The 23,368-nt window shown below is 41.2% G+C and overlaps 1 protein-coding gene across 5 annotated transcripts in view; it reads right to left on the minus strand.

The window, feature by feature from the left end:
* The window catches only part of LOC126547306 (uncharacterized), a 94,575-nt gene that overhangs the window by 67,396 nt on the left and 3,811 nt on the right, over positions 1-23,368 (minus strand). For 4 of the 5 annotated variants that reach the window (XM_055062768.2, XM_050195269.2, XM_055062769.1 and 1 more), the window contains exons 2-3: positions 14,904-15,103; positions 10,331-10,419 (exon numbers count right to left, since the gene is read on the minus strand). In XM_055062768.2, the coding sequence (XP_054918743.1) occupies positions 10,331-10,419; positions 14,904-15,103 (289 nt within the window). The remainder of the gene's footprint in view (positions 1-10,330; positions 10,420-14,903; positions 15,104-23,368) is intronic. The other variant, XM_050195270.2, reaches the window with a different exon arrangement.

Below are 23,368 nucleotides of genomic sequence, written 5' to 3' on the forward strand. Positions count from 1 at the left end.
CTGCAGCAAGAACTGCCCACGTATTTATGAGACAGAGCCTGCTTTCTTCAAACAAGGATGTTGTACACATTCTTCCTATGGCACAAATCGATGCTAAGGTGCTGCACGACTTCCTTCGGAAGATTGTTCTTGATCTAGAGGCATTTGGTTTTAGAATAATCGCAGTGATCTCGGACAATAACTTCATAAACAGAAAAGCCATGTCCTACTTCGCTAAGACGGCAAGTGTCAGCATTGTTTACCAGCATCCTGCTGACCCATCACGACCCCTGTTTTTCGTGGTGGACCCAGTTCACATACTAAAGTGTATAAGAAATAACTGGCTGAATCAAAGAAACATTGGCAAATGCACGTACTTTCCTGAACCGAAGAGTGATGAGGCTGAACCAAAGATAGTTACAGCATCTTTCAAGGTATTATGCCAGTTGCACGAAGCTGAAAAGCATGAGCTCTTGAAGCTAGCGCCAATGCTCACTTTGAAGGCACCGAACCCCTCGAACATGGAACGGCAGAACGTTACACTGGCCTTAAAGATTTTAAACTCATCTACTGTTGCTGCTCTCAGTGTCGCAACGTTCGAGCATGCAAAGGAAACATCTCAATATGTCGACATCATTTTGACTTGGTGGAACATTGTTAACGTCAAGACGACAAGAAAAGGACAGCGGTTGCGAGATCAGTTGCAAGGTCCAATAGTTTCATCGTCATGTCCTCAACTAGAATTCTTAGAGAGAATAGTTCAATGGCTTGATCACAGGGGAAGCCTCAAACATGGCAATGGCCGCCTGACACGTGAAATGCACACAGCTTTCAGCCACACTACCCACGCCTTACACGAACTTGCCATATACTGTCTCGAAGAGCTTCATTTCGAGTATGTTCTTTTGGGCAAATTTCAAACTGATAGCTTTGAGGATCACTTTGGAAAGTACCGGCAATTGTCTGGTGCCAATTACCACGTGTCTATAAGGCAGATATATGAATCTGAAAACAAATTGCGTCCACAGAAGGTTCTGGACCTGCCAGATTTGGACATGCTACTACCACCGAACGCGAGCACGTTGGAGACAAGTGTAAATTCAGGAAACAGCCAGTTTCACTTCACTGTGACCAACTCTGACATTGACAAAAAAACCTCAAGGCTACCGGCACTAACCTATGTTGCCGGATATTGTGCCCATGCAGCTCTAAAGAAGTTGACATGCGCATCTTGCAGCAAAAGCCTTGTGATGCAAGACGTCGATCTAGATGATCCTGACAATGCATTAATCATGAAGATGACGAGGGGTGGCCTGAAGTTTCCTCGAGCAGTTGTAGTTAATGCTGTACTCTTTACTGAAATTATATTGGACAAGCTCAGGACACCAAAATATGCCGTACGATTTTTCGGCCCTCCTAGGCAGAAAGATACTCTTGTCGGCCTTGTGTTCGCTACCCTTCACGACTTTGAGGATGTAGATGTGTGTGCTTTCGGTCATCCTGCACAGGAGGTAATGGGGCATGTTGTAAGTGCTGTAGCGAATACACTGCTAAACAACTTGTGCCACACAGAAAAGGACAGATTACGCAATGCCAAGAACGATCGAAAATTGCAGACATTGAAGGCCTGAGATATGTTTCTCATTATTTATTTTTTATTCATGAAGCTCTGTTTTGTTGCAGATCTACGTATGTTTGTGTTGACAGAACCCTTGTAAAAAGAAAGCTGTGGCGTAGCTAGGATTTATTTGCCTACATTATCAAAATTGAAACCTTGCATTTTGGCCAATTCAAATGTTAGCATTTGATTGTATTGTGCTACCTGTTTATGATTGGAACTCTCCATGCTACCGCAATCCATTAATTGGATGTTTTCCTTCAGGACTGAGAGTAGGCCTCTCGTTTTTGACTTACTTTTCACCATTATCTCAGCATTTTATGAAAACCAAGAAGGCCTGCAAACAAGGCGGGTGGAAATAAAAGAAACTCAAGAAATGGTACAACAAAGACGGAAGCTTATTCTATTTGACAATTAGTTGTGCATGACCCTATAATGATAAAATTTTCACAATAAAATGAACCTCGATATTCGTGTGTCTAGCGAGGACTGTTTTACGCAATGCAAGAGTGAGAATGATAATTGTATATGAAAGATTTAAAATGTTTGTTTCTGAATGCAGTTCTTATCAGTTGTGAATAAAGTATATTATGTGTCTTCAATATGCAGTTTTCCTCTTTCTTTCTTTCCGTCTAAGGTTAAAGTTACTAAGCAGCATGCAGTTTGCTTGTCTTAGTCCCGACCAAACATCACAAGGACAATAAGTTAGGTCATGTTGCGACACACGCAAAAAACAATGTCGCCAGTCAAGTAATCTAAGGAAGGTATGAAAGAATGTTGCTTTCTATGGTGGTGTTGACTGCGGTGAACCGGCGGCTCCCCCTTATTTTTTGCGTCAGCTAAACGGGTCTTGCTTTCAAACCGAAGCATATGCATTTATAGGTTGCTGTCACTTTAAGGACAGCACTAATTTTCCGAAGCCATAGTATCCACGAGGCGCAAAGAGACACCCTGCAAACGCAACGAACCTACGCGCTTAGACGCCGACGGCGTCGACTTTCCGGCCCATCTGACTAGCGTCAGAGGCCGACGCATCGTCTGTCCGGCCCATCCGACTAGCGTGACGTCACACCGGCGTGCGGAGGTCTTATATTTTTTTCTAGGTGGCGTTGGCTCAGCCCCCCCCCCCATAAACTTTGGAGGGGGCTCGGACCCAGGAGCCCACCCATAGTCGGCACTTATGTAGAGTACCATGGTATAACCGAACTCTTGCCCACTTTTCAAATAAGAAAATGTGCCTATTTCGTCTGGCTAAGTCGTGACAAACAGATGTTCACTGGGATTCGTATTTTTCTGTAGCCACAGAGTATACTAAAGCCCTTTGTGCTGCTAAAGAGCATTTCTTTGGTGACACATTATGAAATGTGCTGTTGAATAACTCCAAGAAGTTCTGGTTCATTGTTAATACCAAAGGTAAATGTGATATTTCTCTTTGTGCCGAATCCGGTGAGCCAGTTTTGCCAAAGGATTGCCCTCTAGTTTTTAACGTGCTTAGTAGAATTTTTTGTTCTTCAGTTTTGGAAGTTGACACTCCTGATGCCTAATATCTTGATTCCTCTCGGAAGTTTCCTATTCTTATTGATTCTGTTGGCATTGTGAACATAAGTGATTCGTTAAAATTACCATCATCTTGTGGGCCCAACCACATCAACTCAAAATTCCTAAAACAAACAAAAGTTTATACCTCCATCTTTCTGGTGAAAATTTTTGGCAATCCTTGGACAATGGCGCCTTACCCCAGCAATGAGAAACTGGAAAGGTGGTTCCGATATATAAATAAGGTAACAAACTTTCACCACTAAACTGCAGACCCATTTCCTTAACTAGCATTCCCTGCAAAAAATGGAGCATATATTATACTCGCAACTCTTTACCTTTCTTGAAAATAATGCCTTCTTCACATTGTCACAGCATGGCTTTCAACACTCGTTTTCCTGCAAAACACAACTTCTTTTCACGCATTCACTAGATCAGGGTTCCCGTGCTGAGTGTATTTTTTTTTATTTTTTGAAGGCGTTTGACAAAGTAAATCATAAATCACTAATTTATAAGCTATCCTTACTTAATTTGGATCCTAATCTACAACTATGGCTAGAGTATTTTCTTACGAATCGCTTTCAGTATGTTACTATCAATGACCATGATTCACCACTATCTGAGGTAACACCTGGTGTTCCTCAGGGTTCTGTTTTAGGTCTGTTACTTTTTCTAATTTATGGTAATGACTTGCCTAACAAAGTGTCTTCATTAATGCACTTATATGCAGATGACTGCGTTCTTTACTGCAAAGTCCATGACCTCAGTGACGAGCAGGCCTTACAAGCAGACCTTAATTCTGTCGCAATTTGGTGTAAAACTTGGAAAATTAGAAACTTACGCTTAGGCTTGGAAACTTAGGCTTAGCAAATGTAAACTAATGTGCGTTTCACGTCAGAACATTTGTCCTCCGTCTTACAACTTAAAGAATTTTCACTAGAGACAGTATCATCCTATAAGTACTTAGGTGTTCTCATATCTGCTACCCTGAATCGGAAACCCCCCATTCACTCAATAATCTGTAATGCTAACCGCATGTTAGGGTATCTTCGACGAAACTTCTGTAAAGCACCTGCCTCTCTAAAAATACTTACATATAACCCACTTGTTCGATCAAAATTAGGGTATGCAGCTTCAATCTGGGACCCTAACCAAGCTAACCTATCTCAAGCCCTTGAACTTGTCCAGAATAATGCAACTCACTTTATTCTCTCTAATTACAACCACACAGCCAGCGTAACAATAATGAAAAATAGCTTATTATTGCCATCGCTGTCATTATGCCGAAACGCTTTCCGTCTGTCTTTTCCATAAAATTTACAATCACATGTCTTTGAGAGACCAGCTCATTTCAACACCCACCCATTATTCATCTCGGGTTTACCACAAAATAAAGTCGGCTGCATCTGCTGCAATACAAAGACTTTTTCTAATTCTTCCGTGCCACGCACAACTATAGACTGTAACCACCTGCTGGCTTCTACTGCATCTGTCACCAACAGTACACTTTTTCGAAAATCCTTGTTTATTTTTCTTGTGATACTAACATATCTATTTTTGTTCCAATACATATCATATACGTCTGCAATAAAGATATATATCTGTTCGCATGGTGCACATTCACTGGGCGCCTTACATTATGTACGCATTTGGCATATTGTTAACCACTGGTGTCTATCTTTTTTTTTCTTTTTTTTTCCCTTTCAGTTTACTAGACACTAGTTTAATGTCAGGCCATCTTTACTATTTGTTATAATTAATGTTTTCCAGTGTTCTTATATTTCTTAACACTTGTATAAGGCTGCCACCTTCTTTTTCTGAATTTTCAATCGCTTTTTTAATTGTAACCCCACTCCCCTTTAAAGCTTTGGCGATTGGGGATATTTATAATAAATAAATAAATAAAATAAATAAATATGAACTATAAGCATATAAGTTCTGTTACGAAGAGATGATATACTACAACGTATACAATGGCATTAGCTAGTGTGTCAAGAGGGTTCTTGAAGTCAAAGGCTGAGAGGCACATGCTGTGAAAACTGTTTTCACTGCAGCTGGAGCCTGCAAGGTGAGGCTGCACTACAGATAACTTGGCCAGATGATTTGTATGATGTTTACGTCTGCTAAAAACTATAAGACTGTTTTAAAATTAAAAAGTGCCTCATGGCTCAGAAAGAACACTGGGTGAAGAGGGATGTGCTCACGATATGCGGTATAAAGGTACATTTTACACTGGGTTTCTATTTCAAGACATTGGACAAGAACATGGAAGACTGTAAGAAGGTTGCCACGCCTATCACATGTCAGAAGATCACTTCCAGTAAGGAGGTAAGAGTGTGTTCCATAAGTATGTCCTATCCTTAACCTGCAAAAAAAGCACTTCCTTGTGTCTTGTCATTTTCTCGGATATCCATTTCCCTATTCTTGGCTTGATCGTATGTAGCTTATTTGACACTTCAGAATCCCAATGACTTTGCCAATCAGTGGAAAATAAGCGCAGTGGAAGACACACACAACAGCCGAGAAAGACACAGGACGAATAACTACCAGATAACTGTAGCACCTGTCCTGTTTCTTTCTCGGCTGTTGTGTGTGTCTTCCAGTGCGCTTATTTTCCGTCGATCTGCAATGCACCATCTGGCCCGTATGCAGGTGTTGTTAAACTGCCTTTGCCAATATTTCTGCAACTCATGGCACAAGTAAGGCTTTAGGCCTGTGGGAGGGATAGCTATGTTTGAGTCTGTACATTGTTTGGAATGTGATCCTTGTGTTTCTGGGATGCATATGAACACTACATTCACAATAAATGCTCTGAAATATGCCACTGCATCATCAATGTTAAGTGTATGAAAGTCATCCCAGGTTAAGCGTGTAAGCTCTCTGTACAATTTCCAGTTGGCAGAGTCAACTTTCCACTGGAGACCATGGGGAGAGGTTTCATCACCTTTTGTTAATGTTAGAACGATCAGGAAGTGATCCCGTGAGGTTTCTTAAAGATGTTCCACTCCAGATATGGTATGAGTGTACTTGATGCGATACTTAAAGTTATAGATGAGTATCTTTTGTTTGCCGTAGAATGCTGTAGAATGTGAGCTCTTTTCTGTTTAGCAAGCACGCACCTGTGGAGACGAAGTTTTCAATTAACCGCCCTCTCGTGTCACGAGAGTCACCCCACAGAGTGATATGTGCATTTACACCTCCAACAACAATATATGGCTCAGGAAGTTCAGCGATAAAGCTTAGAACGAGTGGTCTGGCAAGTTGATGATTCGGAGGGATGTATATAGAACTTATGGTGACCAAATTCTGAAAGAGCACCGCTTGGACTGAAACTGCCTCAAGGGGAATTCAGAGAAGTAACTGCTGACAAGCAACACTTTTGTCTATTATATTATTGCAACGCCACCCGAGGCGAGTGCGTCATCGCGGTCTTTTCGGAAAATGGCCCGAAAAAGTTCCGTTGTGTTGATTTTAGGTGTGCCTCCTGAACAGAAAGCCTTTGGATTGCATTTGTGTAGCCAAATGCCTTTGGATTGCATTTGTGTAGAATTTCTTTAATGTTATCGAGGTTGTGATAAGACCTCTCACGTTTCAGTGTAATACTTGAGTATCCATATTTTTAGTGTTTTTGTGCTGTGTGTCAAGAGGAGTCAAGTTGGCTTATGGAGCCTTTCCAGGCCCTGTAATCCTGAGTTTGTCTTTCTTGGAACAGTCGCGAGAATGGCGCCGCTCCCAAGGAGCTGACTGTGCTGTCTGGCTTGGAGTTGTGTCCATCGACTCCTGGACGAAACCTTTCAACTGCCCACGTCGTTGTCAGGGTTATTTCAATGAGTTCTTTTTTCCAAAAGTGAAATACAACTGGACAAGCAACATTTTATTTCGTCTTATAATACAATACAAGGATGTTTTGTGCAATGAGTGGTTGAATACTAGTGACAGAATTTAACTGAGGAGTGCTTTTGTCATCGGGCAAGTACTTGAGTGTCCCGGTAGTCTCTCTCATCATGTCCTGCATTTACCTCAATTTCTCTATTATTAAGGCTCTGTTCGCGATAATATTGACGCTTTGGGAAATCCCAAACACTAATCTATCACTTTAGCTTGACTTAATATTTGCCTTTAGTGTCCCTTTAAGCACCGCACCAGCATACCCTACGGTATGAAGGAAGGAAACACGCTTCCGTGCTTTTTGGAAAGGTATGTTTTCTTTCACATTTAGTGTGTTCTTTTGTCCACGTAGGGCAGGATCGGGAATAAGCTGCATGGTCACCTGGACAGTGAAGCGTGCTAGTACAGTTGTCAGAAGAGTGTTCATGATCAGCACATTTTGCGCATGCCAGTCGGCCTTGGCAGTTTTGTCAGCCATGGCCAAACCTCTGGCATTTGAGATATCTACACGGGTTGGAGATATATGGTCTTACTGGGATTTTAGTATATCCTGTTTCAAGGCTCTCTGGGAGAGTATTGGAACCAAATGTAAGGATTAGATGCTTCGTGGGAATTTCACTGTTGTCTAGTTTAATCTTTGTTTGTTGTACTTATGTCACATTTAGTGCTTTCCAGCCCTCTAGTAGTTCTTCAGTCAAGATCAAGAGGTCTCCATCAGAAATTACTCCTTTGGATGTGTTCATTGATCAGTGTGGGATCACTGTGATTTGTACATCACCGAATGCTACGAGACTGGAGTTTTCCATGCTGGTACTGGTCGCGAACCTCAAGGGGCTGCTGGCCATTTTCATCACATTGTAGCCAGGACCTAGTTTATCAGTTAGACATTTGGCAACAGTGAAGGGTGAAATCATTCTGACAGTCTTTTCAGGGTTCTCACTATGAATAACATGAGTGCAAAGGTTTCCTTGCACTGGCCAAAAAAATGCAAAATTTCTTCAGTGCGCTCTCTTTTGATAAGAGGGCAATCAGGCAGATGTGGGAAGGACGATAAATCCATAAATATTTACTTAATTTCGGTGGCTATACCAGCCACCTACCACCGAGCCCAACAAGGGGATGCTACGAGACCCGAAGGAAACGCAGACGCCAGCTGTACATAGCTGCTATAACCTAATACAACAGACTCAAGGTTGGATAAACTACACCAGGTTAACCCTTTCTGCCTGGAAAATTGGAGGTAAAATGAGGTAAAGAGAAGACAGGAGAGATGGAAAGTGAGAGAGAAAGAGAAAGACGAAGATTGGAGAGGACAGGAAAAGGCAACTACCGATTTCCCCTGCGTGGGTCAGTCCGGGGGTGCCGTCTACATGAAGCAGAGGCACCGCTTGTTGCCTCCGCCAAGGGGCCACAAAGATCCAAACACTCGGCATCAGCTCAACTCTCAGGATCCCCCTTTGCCCGGACATGGCTAAGCTACACACAGCTAGATGCGAGAGGGTTCAACCTCCATGAGCTCGGGTCTGTGGTGTGGCAACACACTAAATGCCTGCTGACGCAGACGCCAGTGCAGGTGCAAGTACAAATTTGTTTCTCTGCTAGGATAATATGACCTGCAGGTTTGGCTTAACTGCACAGGCTTTTTAAAACGGAACATGAAAGCAGAAATATGTTATCAACAGCATGCAACCCATTTTAAGACTACATACAGCACTGATCATGGTACCTATAGGCTTTTTTGTTCTATTATCAGCTGCTAAATGTTAAATCCACTCCCACAAATGTACTACACTAAGATAATTATGCATCATTCAATTTCATACTGTGCAATGATATTGTTACAGGTAGAGAGATAAATAAAAATATATTTACAAATAATATACACAGTATAGCTTAATATACAGAATGGCAGATAGTCAGTCCTAAAAACCCTGCATTGTCTTCTTTTTCACAATGACTAACATCACTGTTATAATTACTGAAATGTGGCAATATATTCCGCAAACACATGATCTAAAGCAGTGAAATATGGCAACTTCAGCACTTTTCAACAAATCAAAACTGTTCTGGTTGAATAATTCATCAACAGAAGCTATGCATTTTAACATGCATGTAAGGACTTAAAAATAATCTCATACAGGTTCAGATTTTTTTATCAGACCAAAACACCAACTTTTGACAGAAAATGGACATCTCCACCAGCACAAAAAAAAGAGTACTTGCAATGCTCTACCTAGTGACATGTCACACTGCACTTTATTTTTTATGCCTTACACTGGTTTTACTGGTTTTACGTGAGTGACTCTGGTATCATCACTCGATTCACCTTCTCCACTGCTTTGCCTACCCTGCTTTACCTTTGACCCCGTTTACATTTTAGAGCGCAGCTCTTAGGCGCCCATTCTTGCATTTCACATCGGCGGTGTCCCTCGGCATCCTCCCCCAGCGTAACCGAGCAAACAAACACAGCAAAGGATGAAAGAGTGAATGCGGAGTGCAACGGGAGATGAAAGATGGCGAAACTGAAGAAAGCACAAGGAGGAAAGCAGAGAAGGAAGGTAGGGCAAAAGCGTGAGAAGGAAAGCGTAGTACCGCGCAAGACGGGCTCTGCAGCGACAACCGCTACGAGATGGTGCCAGAGTAGTGTGCCGTCGTCTGTTCACCGATGGCATGTGGCGAGCGCATCGACCGACACCATATACGAGAACAAAGCACTGCATGAACAGAGGTCTACCTGCGGCAGCTGCTGTGAATTGCTTCCATGCGTCACCCACGCGTCACCCACATGCCGCCTCTTACAATCTCCCGATTAGCGAGGCAGTCGCGCCACACTTCGCTCCGTTTGCAACGTGCCGCATGAGACAGATTTTCTGCGCCAGCCACTATATCGTTAAATGAAAATATGTATAGAGCTGCGCTCAAATTTCGCATTAGGGAGTACTGTAATCGTCGGTTAATTTTTTTATTTACGCAATTGATGACAATATAATTCTTGTTAACAGCCATTTATACATGACACTGCCAAAATTACCGAAATTATGCATACAGAGCCCCCAAAAGAGCAGCAGGCTGTCGAATGGCAGTTAAGGCTTTCTACTGTGCATACAGGAGTAATATTTTCATACGTGGTTCAATATTTATGACTGCATGATGAAGTAATTGAGCAGCTTTATTTGCTGCATTCAAAAAGCAGTTCAGTGCCCTTCCTCAAAACTTGGAATTCTTCACTTATGTCACATAGCACAAATAGCACAAATGAAAGCCATAAGAGCAATAAAAGCCCTGGAGGTAAATAAGAACCATGTTTACCTTTTCGACTGTTCTTTGTTGACCTTCTGTGCTTCTTCAAGATGTCTTTGTAACTGCTTGTTCTTTTCTTCAAGCCTCTCGGTAAAAACCTGGGCAATTAATGGGGGTAAAAAAACCAAGCAATAAGAAAAACAACTAAGCACCATACACACAGAGTTGCGGGAGCGTAGAACTTTGGTCCACTCAACAATTCACCTTTAATAAATAGAGCACAGTGCTCGCAGACAGCAAAACAATTGAGATGACAGGCACCAACTAACAAGTTTGTTCTTTGACCTTGACAAACAACCCACTTGGACAAATAAATACCACATATATTATTACACTGTGCACTACTGAAGAACGCATATAAAAATAAAGCTGGAGATATAAAGGGGAAGAAAAGGCAACAAAAACATTAACCCTTGTATTCATACTAGCACAACGTTTCAAGTAAATCATTTGTTAAAGTTAGCGCATGTGTTGTACATTCCTGCTGTCCTTATCTTTTTCGCTTTGCTTGCAGTATGTCATACCAAGAAGGCCAAATTTCTACCCTTCTCAAATATAACCCATTACCTCCCAAGTTATTCTCATTTTTTTAAAGTTCTCAAAATACCAACGTTTCAAAAATGCTTGATGGAATCGGTACACTAAGTAAATACCAGAAATATATTCTGAACAGCATATTTTTTTGAAGAACACAAATACAAATTAATTTTAGTGCGGGAGAAAGTTGGTTTCACTGCACTGTTTAAAGCTGTTTTTACAAATGGCAATCAACTAAGTTAACGTCACAAGCCCGACTTCCCTGCACTGTGAGGTTTGCGATGTACCCGACTGCCAGCTGAAGGCCTCACTAAGTGCAGTACACCTCAAAACACGGTATTACAAAGGTGCCACTCCACAGGCATTGCACCATGTTCGGGTTTCTTTCATCTTGCTCTTGCTCTGGTCTTTGATCTACCTTTTGGAAAACACAAATTAGTGCATTGTAGGCTTCTGGCATTTAGGTGTATACTGGAGGCATACAGGGAGGGAGGTATACTGGGGAAGTGTCGGGCAATGAAGCAAGCAGCTAGTATGTGGGACTGTATTTTGCTTTGGCATGTCTCTTATAACAAACTTCCAGAAACCAATGCTTCAATTCAAATACAAGTGATTTGTATATCATGTTTTCTTTCTTTCCCCCCCCCTTTTTTTGGCAGGATACCGAATGCATAGAAGGTTCACACATGGAGATGAAGGTGGCAAATTGTTTACATCAACTTGTGTCCATTATCTGCTTAGCAAGACGTTTTCTTTATATGACATTCAGAGATGAGATAAAGAAGTTGTGGAGAAGCTTCGAATACCGTTATTGCTTTCAGACTCTAAGTTGACTTCTTCTTTTTCAGAGTCAGAAAAATATTCACTGCCCATTTTAGACGCTTTCATTAAGGCAAGTGCCAGTCACTACATGTGGCACCCTTCGATGATGACCACACCATTTTTCTTGTTGCCAACTTTAAAATGCTTATGCCAATATTTCAAATTTTTTTGCAGCACCATCTTTGATCAAAAAACAAAACTAGATGCATGAACATGCTCAGACTGCCTTTGGTAAAATAATGTGGCCCTTTTTATCGTCCACTGTAGCAGGTGTGCAAAATGTGCAGATGACTTTGGCTCATTTACAAGAGCAACTTCAAGTATCCTTTACAACACACATGCCCTAATGTGTACCTTCAACAGCAACAATCACAAAGGAAGATGCATGTGTAGAGTGCTTGAGAAAAATTATCAGATAATAATGTAGCTCGCCACTATGGGATACTCCCACACAGCATTAGCGAAGTTGCACTTACACTCATTCTTGTTTACTAATGCCACATGAGTGATTAATAAAGAATGCCCAGTCCTATATTTTGAATTTGTGCACATCAAATTTTCTACTGACCAAAATCAAGCTCTCAGTCAAAATACAGTATTACAAACTTTTTTATTATAATTTAAAAAGTGCTATAACATGCTCTTACAACTACTACTCATATAAGCCTCTTAAATCAGCCAGCATATGTACACCACAAAGAAAGCATAGCAGACCTGTGAGACCTTGCAGTATTACAACCCACCTTTCAGTGGAGCTGTTAGTTTTACAAAGCACATAATTAACCAGCAAAGTTCGCACGCAGATCATCTATAACATGTTTCCCCATGCAAATTGAAATTCATAGCAACATTTAGGACACCAGACAAATATGTTATGTGCTTTTTATAATGCTGCAAAAGAAGGAGAAAATGACTATTTTGTAATTATCTCCAAAACCCCAATTGATCTACAAATTTCAAACCTTGTGACTGCATCATTCCTAACGTTACCCCCTTTCCCTTCAGATGAAATCTCGATGGCACACTTGTTCCCCCAGGACACCAGGAAAACATGGATATAATGCTTTTGAGTGCCGGTAGTGGTAATCCTCTCTAAAGCCCATAATTATTGCACACACTTAAAGCTGTCTACAGATCACCAATAGCATGCCCCCTATATATTATAAATTGAAATCCAGGGCAACATTTAGTTTTCTCAGGACCCTGTACAAATATTGCATGCACTTTGTATACCGCCTTTAAAGAGGGAGAGAACAGGTTCTGGCCATTTTCTCCAAAGAAAATAATTAACGCACAAACCTTTTAATGTTACCCACATGCCGCCTCTAATATGCCCTCTATTCTCTCCAAACTTAATCTGGGTGGAACATTGAGATCTTTCAGGACACCTAGAAACATGCATATAACACTTTTGAGGGCTTCTATTCACACTAACATCATCATCGTAAAAGTAAAGGCCACATTGGTCGTCGGTGGTAATAGTTGGCTGACCTATACCTTCTTGTGTTATGATGTACTAGGTGTAGTTCTACACCCAAGTTTTGTCAACTATTCCCAGACATCTTTCTCTGGTTTAAGAAGCCACCACATTCTAAATTTTATAATACCTGGCCACATTGCATATGGCAACCAATAGTGCAACTCCATGAAAGAAAAAAACAAGAGGCTATCCTAAAGCAGACTATACTGCTATATTATATATATATATATATATATACAGAATATGCTGCTATATAGCGCCAGTGTCATGTTCTTCTTTCCCTTCGTCCTCGTCTGTTTTGCGCTGTCAGTTTCCGAAACATGAACCACCACCAACTCGCCCAAGTTTGTCTTCTAGTATAGACTATACTGCACTTAAAAAATAATCACAAATCTTCATTAAAACCTATGTGCCTGGAATTTTAATTAAATAGTGGAACATAATCAAATCCAGTTAAAATAAATGTGCATCATTGTTAATCTCACTTGGTTAATAACCCTTACAAAAAGAAGGGTGTCAATAACCTTGAAGAAATCCATTCTTGCAGTTCACTTCATCAACAACAGCTATAACAGGTGGTTATCGCCTAACAACCCCATGAGGACTAATAATACTGTCACTCCGGAAGCACACAGAAAACTAGCTAGACTAAAATGTCTTTACCACCTAAGGCATTGGTTAAATTCTGCATCTTACCTGCTACCACTGTTAACTAGAAATAGTACTTGGTGTCATCCCCAGCACAATTTAACACCTTTATTAACATGCATGAAAAATTAGAAGTACTCCTTTTTCCCAGAGCAAGAACAGAGTGAAAAATTTACCACCTGACATATTCTCATCAAAGAATGTACAAGCATCATTCGAGAAATTTGTTGGCTTGTAGTATTTGCGATTCAACAAGCTATTAGTTGTTTCCATACATTTCTCTGCCTAGCAGCATTAATTTTACTTCCATACTATTCGCATGAGTGTTATTATGCATTATCTTATTATGTACCGAGTATTATTATGTACTAATTTCTGTTTCCAAAAATATTTACCTTGGTACATTGTTCCCAGTACCGCTTGGGCCACATAAAAGTGGCCTGCAGTTCTAAATAAAGAATATAAGAAGAACAGCCAGTTGGTGTGCAAATGCTAGCTGGGCATTTGAACTGACAACATCCGCAAAAAGTTTTTCAGCCCTTCCTGAATGAAGAATGAAAAAAATTTTATTGCAAACACATCCATGGGGCAGACACAGAAGTCAAAGTGACCAGAATGAGCTCTCAAACACGAATGTCAGATAAAATTAAATTGGGGAGGGGGAGGAGGGGGGTTAACATCCTGAAACTGCACAGCGGGGTTATGAGAGAGGCCTTAGTGATGGCTCTAGAGTAATTTTGACCATCTGGGTTTCTTTAACGTACACCAAAATCTAAGTACATAAGCGTTTTTTCACTTCACCCTTTTGAAATGCAGCTGCTGTGGCTGGGAATCGAACCCACGACACCATTCTTAACGGGATACCATAACCACCGAGCCACCATTGCATGTCTAAATGTTTAGATAAAAGCACAAGTGTAACTAAAGTTTGCAGCACCTTCAATTGCTGTGAATGCAGCATACAACTTTTCATACAGTGTTGCTGCCTAGTTTCTTGTGGCTAAATAAAAGATTTGTGGGAGAAGTTTACCCTTAACGTAGTAATGTGTGGAGACTAGCATGAAAATTTACTGATAACTAAAACATCTCACTCACCCTGTCTATCTCGTACTGGGCATTAAGACCTGCATGAAGAGGTTCTTGAAGCCAGGTAGGTTCAGAAACATTTACTTGGTCGGTGCTGGAGGAGTAGCTGCCATCTGCATCATCGCTTGAGGAAGGCCGCCTGGCTGGCACCGAACTCAGATGTGCAATTATGTCTAAAGACTGTGGTCTTTTTATGTGTGCCACTGCTTCTTTTCAGGCAATGACAGCATATGAAAAATAATAAAAAGATAAATTAATAATTAACATAACAGTAATCACAATAGCTGCAGCAATGAGTATGCTTAGTACATGCAGAACAGCAGCAGCGTAGTGTTTGAAACTATTTTTTCCAGCTACAATGCTGGCAGTACACTGCAAAATTTGTATGGTCCTTTGTTTATGGGCTTCCACATCTGAAAATTCGAGAAGTAAAAAATCTGTGCTCTTATTTTACCTAATAATCAATGACAAATTGGGGCTTTTTAAAAGGCACTCCAGTAATTGGTTTCATTCTGGTTAATTTTATCAACATAAAAAACTGACAATAAGCACTCCTCTTTTTACAAAACGTAAAAGACCTTATTTTTGCAAATCAGGGCCAAGGTATTGCAACAATTTTCTTTATCCTTTTTGTTCTGAGTCACTGGCTTGCACACCACGTCGCATTCATCATTAGGATTCGTCACTTTGTGCAACAGATAAGGAATAGAATAGAGGGAAAAGGAATTGTTGGAAAATACAGCCCCAATTAAAGCTTGCTACAAAGAAATGCTCTTCCGCTCACAATACTTTGCTTTTATTAAACTTTACTCATGCATATTACTATCATCATTTGTAGCATTTTAGTGTCAAGAACTGCTGCACCATTTCACATTCCTGAGAGAACACCAACAGAACACAAGGAAAAATTAATTTGATCGTTATATATTTCATCCGAGTTCAAAACGCTACAAATTAAGTGCCGATTTCACCATCACATTGTGGTCCAACTCAAAATCCAGTTGATATCATGTAATACCATTTGTGATCATGGGAAGTCGCAAGCCACTGACAAAAAGAGGTTGTGCTAGTCTCCAAATAAGTAATCTTGTGTAATGCTCAGGTCACATTGTGCCAGGGCTGGTAAAAGATACTTTGCAATTGTATCATAATATGACACAAGATACTCGGGCAAGAAGTATTTGAGTACAAATACAAGATACTATTGCAATTACTGTATCCAGTACGATACTTTCCATTTGTATCTTAAGATACGTCAATACACTCGCAAATTTCTTATTAGACATCTATATAATGTAGCAGCAAATGCGTATGCACAAAAATGTTTGCTTGGAAATTTACTCCGACAAGCCTTCTTTCATTTGAACTAAATGTCTGTTAGTAACTCAAAATGTTTGTTTCTTGCTCAAAGTACAGTATTTTCATCCGAAAACAATTTACTGGGGTTGCTTTAGCTGCTTAACCTTAGCATTAACAAGAATATCAATAAGAAGCCTTTGCACGATGGCGCAAATACCACTGTGGAGTTTTACCTTGTTCATAAACATATTATCGTTTACACATGTAACGTAGTAAAAAAAAAATTTTTTTCGACGATTACGATACTCCCTAATGCGAAATTTGAGCACAGCTCTATATGTGTTTTCATTTCACGATATATTGGCTGGCGCAGACAATGCGTCTCGTGAGGCACATACATTGCAAATGGATCGAGGTGTGGCGCGACTGCCTCACTAACTGGGAGATTGCGAGAGGTAGCGCATGGGTGACGCGTGGGCGATTCACAGCAGCCGCCGCAGACAGACCTCCACTCATGCACTGCTTTGTTTCCATATATGGTATTGGTAGATGTGCTCGCCGCATGTCTTATCCATGGCGTCATCGGCGAACAGACGACGCATGCTACTCTGGCGCCATCTCGTAACCATCATCGCTGCATGTCTTGCATGGCACTATGCTTTTTTTCTCACACTTTCACCACACCCTCCTCCTCTGCTTCCCGCCTCATGGTTTCCACTGCCTCCACCTCCTTCACTTCCCTCCTTGCGCTCTCTTCACTATCACCGTCTTTGATACTCCGCTGCGCTCCACATTCGCCGACACCCAACGCAGGGACAGGCGCTTAAGAGTTGCACTCTAAAATTGTTTTTGTTCTTGCGAGCAACAATCATGTACACAAAATAGCCGCCTTACACACAAGTCTCCTGGAAGCTGCACCATCCATGCTTTGGTTTACAGCAGCAAAATTTAAATCCACGAGATCCTTCAAATCGCTGATGTGTGAAATCCACTAGACGCAAGGCAACCACATTCTTGCATTCTTCAGATTTTGTAACAAAGCACCACACAAGAGGAACTTCGATAACGGCACTATAGCAGCATCAGAATTTGCACGAAAGACGCCGCACGCATTGGCATACACAGCACAGTGGCTACGAGCATGATGGCACCAACGCAGCTAAAAACAAAAAATCAAGAAAACAAAAGGTTGGCTGTGTGCAGACGTTCGCGTGCTTGTTTTTGTCGAGATGGCATGAGCAGCACTGCGTGACTCAGCTCTACCAATAGGGACATGCTGACCTCACCACCTATCCTCGCTGGTGGGCTCTAGTGGAAATATAAAAAAATGACACTGCCTTTAGTTTCATTCAGGTGGCTTAATGGGAGCAGTATCAGCTTGAGAAGCGGAGTTTAGCCAACATTTCTAGTTTTGCATGGTGATGTTGCAATAGCCCCAGTATCTTGTACCTTAACATACACAATACATTCTTTCATGTATCGGAAATACAGATACTGATACAAGTCTTGCCAGACATATCATGATACAGATACAAGATAGCCAAAGAGTATCTAAGATAGTATCCAAGATACATGCATCTTCGACGCTGTCCAGCACTGCATTGTGCCATCAAAAGCATAGAGCGCCGAGTCATCATCTGCACTCCCATTTTGCATTAGCTCAAATTTGTTTGCATTCTGCATGGAATATGAGGAAATGCTAGGTGGGAAAAAAGGCAAGGGAAATTAATCCCACAATTTTGGGGGCAGTATTCACGCCAACCTGCTGTATACACCGTCCACCACATACTTGCATCCCAACACCTATTTTTTACTTTAGCAGTCCTCATTAATTGTCATAAAAGCTTACCATGTCATAAAGCTTTTTGGCTTGCCCCTCACATCAAATGGATGTCCATGTTACAAAGCGTTTACATTTAGGGTAAGCTGCCCGCCATAGTCTCTACCCTTCCGTGCCACATTATTATCCCGAATTCTGAAACCAAGAATGGACAAATTTAAAGGCCCCAGTCACCAACATGTTTTACTTCCTCAGATAGAATTTGCTTATGCTTGGACTGTCCCATGGATTGTGTGTGCTACGATCTACCAAAAGCACGACTAAGCACCGAGACAGAAGCAAGCTCGTCTATGGTATTGCTTTGTTAGAAAATGCAAAGTACCACTGACGAGCTGAGCTCGTCCTTGGCCATCTTTACCAGAAATGCATGGACAAACCCAGCTCGTCCAAGGCATGGAAGGAGTTAATATCAGCTTTAAGTATGTTCTAAGCTATGTTTACCACAGATACTTAGTCAGAGGGAGCAATTTCTATAGAGGTATCAAACAACACAGATATTGGAACAGCAAAACCTTCGGTCAGAACTTTTTTAACAGGAAAAGCATATGAAAGTTGTATATCTGTTGTGCATTTGAAATGCACAACAGATATAGACATTGTCCTTTGTGCATTTTGTTGAGTGTGGAACAGCATGCAATACAACCATAACAATGATTCAACAACAATGGTTTTCAATAAGTACGATTTGAACAGCCTGATGCAAAACCATCTCTAGAGTCAATGCAATTTTTTTTTTTTTTACATATAATATCATCCACTAAATAGTGACTGGGACCTTTCAAAACTAGCGAGAGACAGTTTCTTTTTTCCATAACTTCTGTTGACTTTCCTCTTTGTCGTAGACATTGCACGTCATGATGCTGTAATATTTTGCACACATTTTTGACCAGAACTCTCAAAAGCAAAAGTTACTGATTTCAAGGCACTTTTTGGTGTAACTGACAAGACAGCCCTCACATGAACACTGTCACCATTCACTGTTGAGGTATTGTCAATATAATCAGCTGTAGCTTAGTGCTGAAAATGTTATCAATCAATACATGGAAGCAAAACTGTGTACTGCTGTCCATAATTCGCTAGCAGCTAAAGCATGTTTCTCAAGGCCCTAGCTTAGGCATTCCTTTGGCTTGCATAGCTCCAACAGGTAACAACTACACTTTTTGGAAGGAGTAACATGTTGAGGAGAGATTGTGTCAAACCAGATTGTTACAAATATGGCTCCAGGTGTGAAAATTGGGTTTTATCAATAGACAGTGGGCCTCAACAGTACACTACACCCTTTCTGGTATGCTGCTTGCACAAAGCAAAGAGTTACACAGATCCAACACACATGTTGCAACCTATGTGAAGCGAATCTTTAGTTAAGCAGTTAATTAAATGCTACATAATTAACAGCAAAGCAAACAACTCCAATCACATTCTTGCTTTGCAACGTGTAATCTCATGCAATGCTTATGTTTATCCACCACAACCATGATCTCACGCAATTTTTAAGTTTATTTACTACACTGCTCACAAGTCATGCTGAAATGCAAGCGCCAAATCAAGTAGATGCACAGGGCAAGACGTTGATGCTGCGATGTCACAAGAACAAAGCTGATGTATGATGCTTGTCGAGGGAAGAATGGGGATGACAGGTGTATTCACAAAAAACTACTACACATATCCAGCTACATTAAAGGATTCTATCCCTCTTGTGCCCCAATGGTTCATACCTATTCTGGAGGATTAGCCAAGAATGAGCCCAGACCCAGTGGTACATACTGAATGGTTAGGCTAAATTTAAAAAAATCAAGTAAGTAAAGGAATCCGCTGAATACTATGTGCTATTACCTAACAGATGGTGTGCCTATGACACCCAAGACCCATGAGCCAACATTATATGTTCAGATTTTATAAAACAGAACATAGGGTCAGTTACTGGCTCTACTTCTTCAAGTCAGCATAGAAGGTTTATATAAGCCTGTTTGCTGTTACTTGCAAACACGTTTATATAACCGTGTTTAACCATTTTTCAAAAGTGCCAAACTATGCTTGTAATGATGCATAAGAGGTTTGAATGCCAGCACACAAAAAAGAATGCAATGTCATCAGCATAAACATAACTGATGATGCCATGTCGCAATTCAATGGAGTCAAGTAAAACATTAAACAAAAGTCAGTGAAGGACTCCTTACATCTACATGAACTTTTTCTCTCCTAAAAAGCACTACTTTGAGAGAGGAAGAAATCCTTATCCCTTAAAAATTTTAAAAGCTATGTGACAAGGCACCCCAACAACTTGCAACTTATCCACAATAATTTTGAGCTCAACACTAGGTCAGGCTTTAGAAATATCCGAGGTTGCTTAAGCAAAGCATTGATTGGTTCATTGCATAATGTTCATCCAACTCTCAAAGTCACAATGAGACCACTATAGAAACATTACGAGCCCAAAACTAATATGACAGGGCATAACAGACAGATTGTGGGCACAAACTCCATTATGTGTGAATGAAACACTATTTCTACCAACTCCACAACATTTGATGCAAATGAAACTAGCCTGATATAGTCTGGTGTATGCCCACCGCGTTGCTTTTTCAGAAATTGAATAATCTTGGCAAAGAACTATGCAAAGAGCTATTCGGAGGAAATCCAGGCAGCTGCAATGAGTAACAAGAGCCGTCACAGTGGCATAACCAGTTCTTTCCTTGGCTTTATCAGCATGACCAATGACTCTTGCATACATCTCAAATCTGGATTTCATGCCCTCTAGATGGGCAGGTAGAACAATCTATTGGATGAGCTCCTCCACATCACAAAGATATTTTTCTCAATCAGAAGACTAGTCACTAAAGAAGTGGCCATTTCCACAAACATAACAGCAAAGCTCTATTTGCAGCTTCCAGCATTATGTCCAAAGCACCAACCATAAGGGTGTAGTGTAAGGTTTATACCGAGAAAATTACTGGCCAGACATTTACTTCTTCTGAAGGGCATGATACCTGCAAAAGTTGCAACAACTGGAAAGCAAGTGTTACAAAAAACGTAGTTACAGCAGTAGGCGGCAATAACACCAGCCGCTGAGACATTCTGTAGCACCTCAGAAGAGCTCAAACTGGAACCAACATAGTGTATTACCCTCCCTAGTGTGTATTACCCTCCCTAGATGGATTGAAGGCATTCAGTGGCTGCTTACAAGACCAGAACAGAGAAAAGGCTTTGTCCTTTGTTGCCATGTGACCTTGTGGCTGTCCTGGCACTAAATCCCCATAAATTTGCAAGGTTGGACATCAGAGTAGAGAGATTAAGGATTTTATATTCCTGCTAAAGACTGAAGATCAAGAGAACGGCAGGGTCATACCATGGAAACGTGTGACACAACAACCATGCTTACCACCCTTATTGGACACTTGTGGGGACTGCTGCAAATTCAGCAACAAGCGTTGTGTGAAGGACAACTACAGAAACATTGATAGAAAAATGCGTGTTGTAGTACCGACCATGGCCAGCCAGGACTCAAGACTGGACAGTCCAACATTTGCTGCCCACACGAGGCTCCACTTTAGTGCAACATACAGCATAAAATTAGGGCCACAGACACTAAACAAGACACAACAGACACGATACATGGCTGCTATTTTGTCTCCTTTGCTCATACACAATCCACTTCAGCTAGTTCAGTTGACAGTCCTGTGGGGCTCCAGCTATGCTACAGGATGGGCCTAGAACATGCAAACAGCTGAACCATCATCCATGCCACTGAGGGATATCTGGCCAGGAAACGTTTACTGGAGGCATAACCTAAGATGACATACAAGCAGCTACTGAGCCTGGCTGATGTGCAGGCTCAGATCTTTCCCAGGATCAAAGGGGCTGTTCGTGTAAACAATGGCAGTCTCACAATGTCCCAGAGTGATTGCCAAGTCACGGACCAGTTTGCCAATGAGAAAGTGGAAGAGACAGCAGAGCAATGCTACTGGAGGTAGCATCTCAGCCATCCACATCATGCACAGCATTTACATGCCATCCAGCTCATTGCTTTTGAGATGGATGGCACGTACATGCCCTATGCAAGTAGCATGGCCCCTCTGCTTGGTCACTGCAATGGCTTTACCTGTTAGTATCCTACCTTTGGCACCTCACCGAGGATGGCAGCATTGGTGCCCAGGTACACATTTAGAAAGCTAGCTATGTGTGGGGCCTGTGGACATCTAGGAAACCCTGGCCTGGCATGGAAACAGCTTGTCTTCCTACACCTTGCGCAAGCATGCCTGCATGTGCAGATCAACTCAGCACATGTAGTACTGTCACTGGACATCACGGCAGGCCACCAGCAGTACCACTGTGTAGGCAATATGAAACCAGCCTACTTGTCCACAAGGACCTCAGTGGACGACAATCACAATAACACCTTGCTGAAAAGAGGGGGAGGAACACTGTAGAATTAGCCAGAGCCAGCTAGTAGGGACATCAGGCCCTTGCCAGTGCCACATCTTCAAAACAAGCAACCACTTGATGCTAGGATGTGAAAAAAAAAAATTATTGGGTTTTACGTGCCAAAACCACTTTCTGATTATGAGGCACGCCGTAGTGGAGGACTCCAGAAATTTTGACCACCTGGGGTTCTTTAACGTGCACCTAAATCTAAGTACACAGCTGTTTTTGCATTTCGCCTCCATCGAAATGCGGCTGCCGTGACCGGGATTCGATCCCACGACCTCAGGCTCAGCAGCCTAACACCATGGACGTGAAAAATTAACAAGTAACATGGACCGTGGGAAAGAGGGTTAAGTGGTTCAATGTTCAAGAGGGTGAAATGAAGCAGAGATTCAAAAAAGCCATCTCACTAATGTATAAAATTGACAACAATTGGAGGAACAACATTCAGAAGCTACAAGGAAAGGAGGCCTTAGGAAAAATTTGTCAAGACTTCAAAAAATGATTTTTTTTTTTTTCTGTGCATTTTACTGCTCTTTAAGCCAAGTATCAGAACATCCTTGCAACATATAAATAATCCTGGCTAGTTTATTTCTGACAAACAATTAGTATGTGCATATGTTTCCGTGCATGTGTGTATATGTATATTATCAGCAGGAATTCCCATTAATCAGCCTCCATCATCGTATTTTATCACCTGCAAAGCGGACAATAAAAAATTTCACTAAAGTTGATCATCTTTATAAATACCACCATAGTGTCTTTAAATTGTAAATTAGAAATAATATTACCAAACTCGGGAAGTTAGCAGAACTGAGGAAAAAGGAATTAGGCTATCCAACAAGACATGGCAAAGAATGGATAGTACCGGCACCTTGACTTAATCTTCGAAAAGAATATCTTCACTATACTT

This window comes from Dermacentor andersoni, chromosome 1, assembly GCF_023375885.2.
Source record: "Dermacentor andersoni chromosome 1, qqDerAnde1_hic_scaffold, whole genome shotgun sequence".
NCBI lineage: Eukaryota > Metazoa > Arthropoda > Arachnida > Ixodida > Ixodidae > Dermacentor > Dermacentor andersoni.